This window comes from Oratosquilla oratoria, chromosome 18, assembly GCF_046742065.1.
Source record: "Oratosquilla oratoria isolate Oo_2021 chromosome 18, ASM4674206v1, whole genome shotgun sequence".
NCBI lineage: Eukaryota > Metazoa > Arthropoda > Malacostraca > Stomatopoda > Squillidae > Oratosquilla > Oratosquilla oratoria.
Genome location: NC_134794.1, coordinates 44021583 through 44031931, shown reverse-complemented (window position 1 = coordinate 44031931; position 10349 = coordinate 44021583). Strand labels below are relative to the sequence as shown.

At 42.3% G+C, this 10349-nt stretch overlaps 1 protein-coding gene across 3 annotated transcripts in view; it reads right to left on the bottom strand.

Moving 5' to 3' along the window:
• Window positions 1-10349, bottom strand: part of LOC143035185 (uncharacterized) — a 50812-nt gene that overhangs the window by 16665 nt on the left and 23798 nt on the right. For 2 of the 3 annotated variants that reach the window (XM_076201860.1, XM_076201862.1), the window contains exon 9: window positions 6630-6743. The exons of the other annotated variant lie outside the window; for it this stretch is intronic. In XM_076201860.1, the coding sequence (XP_076057975.1) occupies window positions 6630-6743 (114 nt within the window). The remainder of the gene's footprint in view (window positions 1-6629; window positions 6744-10349) is intronic. 3 annotated transcript variants of the gene reach the window in all.

The following is a 10349-nucleotide window of genomic DNA, read 5'->3' as shown; positions in this document are numbered from 1 at the left end:
TGTGTGTGTGTGTGTGTGTGTGTGTGTGTGTGCATGTGTGTGTGCATGTGTGTGTGTGCATGTGTGTGTGTGCATGTGTGTGTGCATGTGTGTGTGTGCATGTGTGTGTGTGCATGTGTGTGTGCGTTGTATTTTGCGAGGGGAGCTATGCTCGTGTTGTCCCGCCTTTGTTTGCAGTGTCTAGTTTGTTTTTAAACTCATGAATGGGTTGTGTGTGTGCATGTGTGCATGTGCGTGTGTGTGTGTGTGTGTGTGTGTGTGTGTGTGTGTGTGTGTGTGTGTGTGTGTGTGTGTGTGTGTGTGTGTTTACCTGGTATTATGCAGGAAGGGAGCTATGCTGGTAGTGACCTTTCTTTGTATCTTTCAACATCTAGTTTGTTCTTAATTTCTTATATAGTTTTTGCACACAGTTGTCTCATCCAATTTGTTCCAGATATCTACCACTATGATCTCTTCTACAACTATCCTTTTGGAAAGATACAAAGATGGGACACAACGAGCTTAGCTCCCCTTTCCCATATGATACTAGGTAAAAACTATGTAAATACACACACTATTCAAGAATTTATGGACAAACTTGAAGCTGAAAGATACAAAGATGGGTCACTACAAGCATAGCTCCCTTCCTGTATAATACAACTAGGTAAATACTCATGGTGCAGTGGTAGAATTCCCGGCTGCCACTATGACATGTTCAGGTTCGAATCCCGCCCAGGGCTGAAATTTGTGTATCACTGCACTGCAGGTCATTACTCCAATTTTCATGTGCAGGGAGTTTGGAGTGTGTGTGCTTGTAAGGTCACAGTATTACCCATAGATCAGTCATTTATGAGCTCTGAGCTGTCTTCCAGGAAGGAAATAGATGGCGACCATGAGTCCAACACATGAACCAAGACCTTGGTGAATCTCACCCACAAGCACACACACATATATAAGCTCTCTTCCAGGAGGGAAATAGATGTCGATCACGAGTCCAATACATGATCCAAGACCATGGTGAATCACACTATCATAAACACATACACACACACAAACACACATGCACAAAGATTGTCCAAACTGGAACTACCAACCCTGGAGTAACCCTGGAACAAAGAGGAGAAAGAGGAGATCTACTGGCCATTTACAGAATTATGAAAGATGGAAGTCCTCAATAGAGAAGGTTTATTAAAATGAGATAAAAGAAAAACAGGAGGACATGATACTGAAAAAGAATAGTTATAGAAGAGACCTGAAAAAGAATAGTTTCCCACACAGAGTGGTAGATCTGGAACAAATTAGATGAGGCAACAGTGTGCAAAAACTATACATCAATATTTCCTCCCATAGTTAAAACCATGATTCAAAGAAATATCCAACAGCATAATCAAATAGCCAAACTTTTCAACTGGAAAATTTCTTGAGATACTTTCATAAGAACTTCATTTTACAGTATGGTTCCCAACAATTAGGAAAACGGACAACTTACAAACTATAAAAATAAAGCACAGAATATTAATAGGATGCAAGAAAACCACCCCAACTAACACACACACACAGAAACCAAAATCATTCCCATAGAGAAGTTAGATACACAGTTCTATCAAAGAGCCCTTAATCCTACCCATTTTATTACATCACACAAACACAACCAACTAAATGCAACAAAAACAACACTTCAGAAGTAGTTCAAAAACCAATAATTTACACTTGTACTACATGATACATACATACATACATATACCAAAGGCTTTTTCCCCCTTATAAGGTAGGTAGCCAACAATCATACTCCACCCCCCTCCACCCTCTTATCTTGGCACCTCCTGGGTGACTGGTCATCCATGCATCTGGCCCGCTGCCCTGGGTCAGAGGCAGTTCTGCAAGACACAGCTCATACATTGCAAGGCCACTTCATTAAATCAGCAACCCTCCCTCTCTGTCCCCTCATGCAGAAAAGGAGAAGATGGGGAGCAATCCCTTTGGGCTGCATCAATTCATTTCTCACACACTCCCTCACACCCCATCTCCCACCCACTCCACCTCATGCATCACAGCATCTTCCATACACAACCATTCTCCATTCACCCTCATCTTCTGTCTTCTCCTGTCCTTCCTCAATTGACATTCCCCTCTTTCCCAATGCACCTTTTACCCCATCCATCCATCCATCTCATCCTAGGTCGACCCCACTCATGTTCACTCCTTCCACACCTCTTTTACTAGTCATTCTTCACTCATTCTTTCCATGTGTCCAAACCATCCCAATACTCTTTCATCAACCCTATCTCCCAACTCCCTTTCCACTCCTATTCTTCTCACCTCCTTATTTCTCACTCTATCCAGCCTAGTAACCCCTATCATATTTCTCAGGCATCTCATCTCAACACATTCAAATTCTTCTTCTCTTATATTCCATGTTTCTGCCCCATACAGTACTGTCAGCATAATCACTCCATACAATCACCTATAAGTATACATTCCCAAATGTCTATCTCATTACATTTTTTAATCCCCCAAGGCATTTACCATATTTTCTGGCTTAAAATGCGCATCGGGTTATAATGCGCACCCATGCACTTCGTTATCTCAGTACACAGATAGCGCGCACCAACGTATAACGCGCATGCCCGATCGCATTTGTCTATAGCGCAGTTTTACCTCGGTATTTATATCATGTGAACGAGGTTACATGGAGAAGTATTTTTCATTGGCTAGAGCCACCGCTGGGAAATCTGTTGATTTGTCACTAAATTAAGTGTCAGTTTAGGCATCAATCAGGACACAACTAAGAAAAAGTCGGAACTACATGTACCGGTATATGACTCATGTTGTGCATTGGTCCCTTATTACTTTGTAGCTTAAATAGTTTGGAAATATGATCTAAAAAAGTTTATTGAAAGTAAAATATACAGAAAAATTTCGGGATTTTTACAGAAAATGTTCATTTTATATCTTGATGAAATAATTCGTCTTTACCATTTTTTTTTTTTTTATTTAATACTGAAACAAACTACAGACTGTTTCGTTTTAGCTTTGAACCTGCAATGACAGTGGTGAAATAGGACAGTTAATATAACTCTCGAAAGAGGGTGTTGTAGTCAGGTGTTTGACACGATTTTATGAACGGCCGCAACAGAATTTGTACCATACCTAAAGTGAAGCAACAAAGCCAACATAAAAATTCAAACTAAGATGCTGTGAACATGGACAAATATCATGAATATTGATCATGTTTCATGGTGTTTAGGCCTATTTAAACATGAAAAATAAGATTCGATAGATACCTATCTATACCAAATATTTATATACGGTAGCCCATGCTGGCGTATTCTTTCATGTCACCATGGCTGTTCTTCTTGTTCTCACGGAACGTCACGGAGAAGTGTGCCTCCCAACTTTGTGACGGCCAACATCGTCACATTGTTGTGAAAAAAAATTACACACACAGCCGCAGAAATTTTATCGTAGGCAGTAGATAATGCGCACCACCGGATAACGCGCACCCCCCATTTTTAGGCCCTTCCAACAGAAAAAAGTCGCACACTATACGCCGCAAAATACGGTACTTTCTTCTCTCAATTTACATTTTACCTCCACCTCCACTCCCCTTTCCTGCCACATTCGCACACAACTATCTAAAACTATCCACTTCCTCCAGTCTCTCTCCCTTAACTCACTCACATTTTGCTGCCATATTCTCCCCTTGTACATCTCATCACCCTACTTTAACCCATATTTATCTTCAATTTCCTTCTTTCACACCTTCCCAAACTGCATCACTAACTTCCTTAATCCATTCTCTGATCCTGCCACAAGCAGTGTAGTCACCAAACAACAACCAAATTATCTCCCATCTTTCTCCATTTCCTTTAAACATCTCCAATCCTTGGCCCATTACTCGTGTTTACCTCTTGCACCACCCCATCCATATATAAATTGAACATCCAAGGTGACATAACATATCCCTGGCAAAGTCCCACCTTTACCTCAAACCACTCACTCTCTCTACTTCTAATTCAGGCCCTACTACTATCATAAAAACCCTTGACTGCTCTTAACAATTTCCATCCTATCCTATATATCTGTAATGTCTCCCACAGTGCCTTCCTGTCTACCCTGTCATAAGCCTTTTCCAAATTTATAGAAGCCCCAAAAACATCTTTATCTTTTCCTAAAGCTTTCACATATATGTCTTACCAAAGTCTGATCCATGCAACCCTACCTGTCCTAAACCCACACTGTTCTTCACCAATTACTCCCTCCCCTCTCCTAATCCTCTCAATCAAAACCTTCCTATAAGCCTTCCCAACTACTCTACAAACTGATCCCTCTGAAACTACAACACTCACATTTGTCCCCTTTTTCCTTTGTAAAGTGGAACAATACAGGCACTCCTCCAGTCCTCTGGCACTCTACCCTCTTTTAGACAAACATCAAATAACCTGACCACCCAGTCCACCATCAATGTACATCCCTTTTTTAGACACTCCACATGACACCCATCCAACCCTGGTGCCTTAACTGCTCTCATCATTTTAATAACTGCTCTCACTTCATCTTTCCTTATTTTTTCTCCATATTCCTTACTCATCATGGTAATTTTCTTAGCACTTCCCACTGCAACTACCTTTCCCTCCCTATCCTCCTTCACATTTACCATCTCCCTAAAATACTCTGCCCATATTCCTCTTGCTGCTGTCTCCTCCATTATCATCTCTCTATCTGTACCTTTTACCTTCTCTTCTCTTCCTGATATGCCTCCTCTCATAATTTCCTTCCAAAACATCATTTTAATACTTTCAAAGTTTTCTGCCATTTCACATCTGCTCTCTTCTTTGCCTCCTTAATCTTATGCTTTACTTCTCTTCTCTTTTTTTGTACCTCTCAGATTCTTTTGTCCTGTTTTGTAACCAATCTGTGAATGCTCATTTTTCTCTTCTACCTCTTCTACATGGGAGGTAGCAAAAAAAACAAAGGCATAAAAACCACTTTCACCCATTCCATCCCCTACATACTCCTGTCCACCCCCTTCCCTCCCTCTTATCTTGGCACCTCCTGGATAATGGGTCATCCCTGCACCTTGTCCACTGCCCCAGGTCAGAAGCAGTGTAACATAAACAACACATCCACAGTAAGGCCCAAATCAGCAACCCCCTCTCTGCCCCCTCATGCAGAAAAGGAGAAGACAGGGAGAAATCCCATCTGGCTGCATAAATTTATTTCTCACACATACTCCTCAGCAAAATGATTATTATTATATATCATTAATATTGGGACCAAGGAAGCCAGTGACAGAACCCTGGAAGGTGCACGAAAGAAGGAAGTCTAAGACAAATGCAGGCAAAAGCAAGGTGACAAGGGGAGAAGGCGGCAGAAGACTGGAATTGAGTATTAAGGGAGAGACACTGGAGAAAGTGGACAGCTTTAGACACAATGGGAAGGACAGGAGGAGAAAAAATAGGGGTGAATGGAGAATGTTTGTGTATGGATGATGCTGTGATGCATGAGGGGTTGGGGGTGAGGGAATATGTACAAGAAATAAATTGACAACCCAAAAGGACTTCTCTCAGTCTTCTTTTCTGCATGATGGGGGGTCACCGATTTAATGAAGTGGCCTTGCTGTATCTTACGGAACTGCTTCTGACCCAGGGCAGTGGACAAGATGCAGGGATGACCCATCATCCAGGAGGTGCCAAGAGAGAGAATAGGGTAGATAGGAAAGGAGTATATAGGGGATGGAATGGGTGGGAATGGTTTCCATGCCTTTGTTTTTTGGCAACCTCCCTTGTAAGGGGGAAAAAGCCTTTGGTATATGTATTATTATTGACTCTAAGAGTAAAAAATAATAATGATATATAATCATTTTGATGGGGAAAATTTCATCAAACCCAAGAGCACATTGCCAACACAACCACTTGTTACCAATGCCAATTAACAGTTGAGCAGCACATGATGTACACACTGATAATACGAACCTTCATAAACTTTTAAAGATTTAGTTACAACCCAAACTGTATCCTACAAATCCTTTAGCACATACCCTATAAATCTTTAAATATCTAAAAAAAAAAATTGGCATATACTTTCAAAAATCTTAACGACATTGCACTTGTAACAGCATCAGAGGAGGTATTGAAGAAGTTAGTGACAGTTTAGGGAGGTGTGCAAAAGAAGGAAGTTGAAGATAAATGTGGGTAAAAGTAAGATGATGAGATGTACATGGGGAGGAAGTGGCAGCAGAATGCAAGTGAGTATTAGGGGCTAGAGACTGGAGGAAATGGATAGTTTTAGATACTTGGGTGCGAATGTGGAGTGAAAGAGAGGAGTGGAGGTGGAGGTAGAATGTAGATTGAGAGAAGTAAATGCCATGGGGGATTAAAGTACAAGAAATAGACATTTGAGAATGGGATGCTAAGAGGAGATTGTATGAAGGAATGATTGTGCTGACAGCCCTGTGTGGGGCAAAAACATGGAACATAAGTGAGGAAGAGAGGAGGAGTTTGAATGTGCTTGAGATGAGGTGCCTGAGAAATATGATAGAGGTTACTAGCCTGAATAGAATGATAAACGAGGAAGTGAGGAGGAAAATGGGGGTGGAAAGGGAATTGGGAGTTCCCTATAATATATATGTTCCCTATAATTTTTCTTACGATCCAAGTGGAAATACTTGGTGGAAGTATTCTTTTCCCCCACCACAGGCGAGAAGAGAGGGACGGGGAGTGGGAGTAGGCATCCTTCTCCTTGTAGCCCCACAGGGGACATTCCTAAACGAAAAAGTAAAGGCATAAGAGGGTCTGGGAGTTTTCGGAACAGCACCCTAAAGTTTGGGTCTTTTAATGTGCATGGATGTGGTACAGATGAGAGTAAAAGGGAAGAGATAGGTAGTAAGTTTGTGAGAAGAAAGATATGGATGTGTTGGCTTTGAGTGAAACTAAGTTGAAAGGGAAGGGTGAGTGTAAGTTTGGGAATGTAAGTGGGAGGATATCAGGAGTGAAGAGATGGCGAGGGAGGGAAGGGGTGGCTATTCTATTACGTGAAGAGATAGGTAAACGTGCAGTGGAGTGGAAGGAGGTTTCCTCAAGGATAATGTGGATGAAGGAGAAACTGGGAAAGGAGATGTGGGTCTTTGTAAGTGCATATGGGCCTGGCAGTGAGAAGGGTGTAGAAGAAAGGGAGGCCTTTTGGATAGATTTAAATGAGTGCATAGAGGATTTAGGGAGAAATGTCAATGTAATAGTACTGGGAGACCTTAATGCTAGGGTAGGAAATGGTCCAATTGATGGAGCGGTTGGGAAATGTGGAGTACCAGGAAAGAATCGTAGTGGAGAGTTGATGGTCGAAATATGTCTAGAAAGAGAGTTGATGATAGCAAATACAGTGTTTCTGAAGAAAGTCAAGCATAAGTACACATGGGAGAGGGTGGTGGATGGAAGGGTGGTAGATAGAGTGTTGATGGATTATGTACTGGTAAATAGGACTATGATAGGAAGAGTTAAGGATGTACATGTGCTAAGGGGAGAGGGTGGGGGAATATCAGATCACTTTTTGGAAGGTAAGTTGAGAGTGGAGGATAGATGGAGAAAGAGGAAAGGGACAAAAGGTAGGGAGGTTCTTAGAGTGAACTCTTTAAATGAAAAGGAGGAGTACAAGAAGAAGATGAAGGAGGAGTGGGAGGGAGTGAAGGATAGAGTAGAGCTAGGTGTGTAGGAGGAATGGGGATGGTTCAAGGAGGGAGTCACAAAGTGTGCAAGGATGGTGTGTGGAACAAGAAGGTCAGGAGGAAATAGAAGGAAGGGTAGTGAATGTTGGGATGAGGAAACAAAGAAGATTGTAGAAGAAGAAGCGAGCTTTCAAAGATTGATTACAGAATAGGACAAGGGAGTCATATGAGAGGTACAAAGAAAAGAAAAGAGAAGTAAAGCAAAAGGTAAAGGAGGCAAAGAGGAGAGCAGATGTGAAGTGGGGTAAGAGTATGACAAAATTTTGAAAGTATTAAAAAGATGTTTTGGAAAGAAATTAAGAGAGGAAGAGGAGGCGAATAAAGTAGAGAAGAAAAGGTAAAAGGTGCAGATGGAGAGATGATAATGGAAGAGAAGGCAGTAAGGGAAAGATGGGCAGAATATTTTAGGGAGTTGCTTAATGTGAAGGAGGATAGGGAGGGAAAGATAGCTGCAGTGGGAAATGCTAAGAGAATAAGAGTGATGAGTGAGGAAAATGGAGGAGAAATAAGGAAGGATGAAGTGAAGGCAGTTGTTAAGATGATGAAAGCAGGTAAGGCACCTGGTCTGGATGGATGCCATGCAGAATGTCTTAAAAAAGGAGGTATAGTGATGGTGGACTGGCTGGTGAGGTTATTTAATGTTTGCCGGAGGACTGGAGGAGTGCCTGTATAGTTCCACTTTACAAGGGAAAGGGGGACAAGTGTGAATGTAGTAGTTTCAGAGGGATTAGCTTGTTAAGTGTAGTTGGGAAGGCTTATGGGAGGATCTTGATTGAGAGGATTAGGAGAGGAACAGAGGGAGTAATTGGTGAGGGACAGTTTGGATTTAGGATGGGTAGAGGTTGTGTAGATCAGATCTTTGTGGTAAGACAAATATGTGAGAAAGCTATAGGAAAGGGGAAGGATGTTTTTTGGGCCTTTATGGATCTGGAAAAGGCTTACGATAGGATAGACAGAAAGGCACTGTGGGAGGTTATGCAGATATATGGGATAGGAGGAAAGCTTCTAGGAGCTGTCAAGAGTTTATATGATAGTAGTAGAGCTTGTGTCAGGATTAGAAATAGAGAGAGTGAGTGGTTTGAGGTAAAGGTGGGACTTCGTCAAGGATGCGTTATGTCACCCTGGCTGTTCAACTTATACATGGATGGGGTAGTGCGAGAGGTAAATGCAAGGGTGGTGGGTCAGGGATTGGAGATGGTTAAAGAAAATGGAGAAAAGTGGGAGGTGAGCCAGCTGTTGTTTGCTGATGACACTGTGCTTGTGGCAGGATCGGAGGAGGGATTGAGGAAGTTGGTGACAGAGTTTGGGAGAGTATGTGATAGAAGAAAGCTAAAGATAAATGTGGGTAAAAGTAAGGTGATGAGATGTACAAGGGGTGAAAGTGGCAGTAGATTGGAAGTGAGCATTAAGGGGGAGCGACTGGAGGAAGTGGATTTTTAGATACTTGGGCGCAAATGTGGCAAGAAAAGGTGAAGGTGGAGGTAGAATGTAGATTGAGAGAAGCGAGTAAATGCCTTGGTGGATTGAAGAGTGTAATGAGGAATAGAAATTTGGGAATGGATGCTAAGAGGAGACTGTATGAAGGAGTGATTGTGCCAACAGCACTGTATGGGGCAGAAAAATGGAACATAAAAGAGGAAGAGAGAAGGAGTTTGAATGTGTTTGAGATGAGGTGACTGAGAAGTATGATGGGGGTTACTAGGCTAGATTGAGTGAGAAATGAGGTGGTGAGGAGAAGAACGGGGGTGGAAAGGGAGTTGGGAGATAGGGTTGATGAAAGAGTATTAGGATGGTTTGGACACATGGAAAGAATGAGTTAAGAAAGACTAGTAAAAGAGGTATGGAAGGCAGATGTGGAGGGAGTGAACATTAAGGGACGTCCTAGGATGAGGTGGATGGATGGGGTGAAGGGGGCTTTGGGGAAGAGGGGAATGTCTGTTGAGGAAGGACGTGAGAGGACAGAAGACGGGTGAATGGAGAATAGTTGTATATGGAAGATGTTGTGATGCATGAGGTGGAATGGGCAGGGGGATGGGGGGTGAGGTAGTATGTGTGAGCAAAATTTGACGCAGCCCAAAGGGGTTTCTTCCCGTCTTCTCCTTTTATGCATGAGGGGAGGGAGAGGGGGGGGGGTCGCCGATTTAATGAAGCGGCCTTGCTGTGGATGTGCTGTGTCTGACGACACTGCTTCTGACCCAGGGCAGTGGACAAGGTGCAGGGATGACCCGTCATCCAGGAGGTGCTAAGATAAGAGGGAGGGTGGAGGGGTGTGGAGTGTATTCAGGGATGGAATGGGTGGGAATGATTTTATGCCTTTTCCTTTTAGGCTACCTCCCTTGTAAGGGGGAAAAAGCCTTGGTATATGTATAATTTTTCTGCCGTGTGTGCAGAAATTTGCTTGTGTGTAAACCCTGTCTTCTCTGAAATGTATGTCCGCACCCATGGAAGTCACCATCTGATCATTCAAGCATATATGCCCAATTTGTAAGTTTGGATTACTACCTCCACCAAGCAATGACCCAAGAAATCAATATTCATTTCATTTGCAATGGAAGCACTAAAGAAAGAAGATGGTTAAGAAAGAATGAAAGAAAAAAAAATATATTGGTTTGATGGTTGGCAAATTGCTATATTTTTTGAGAATTTTTAA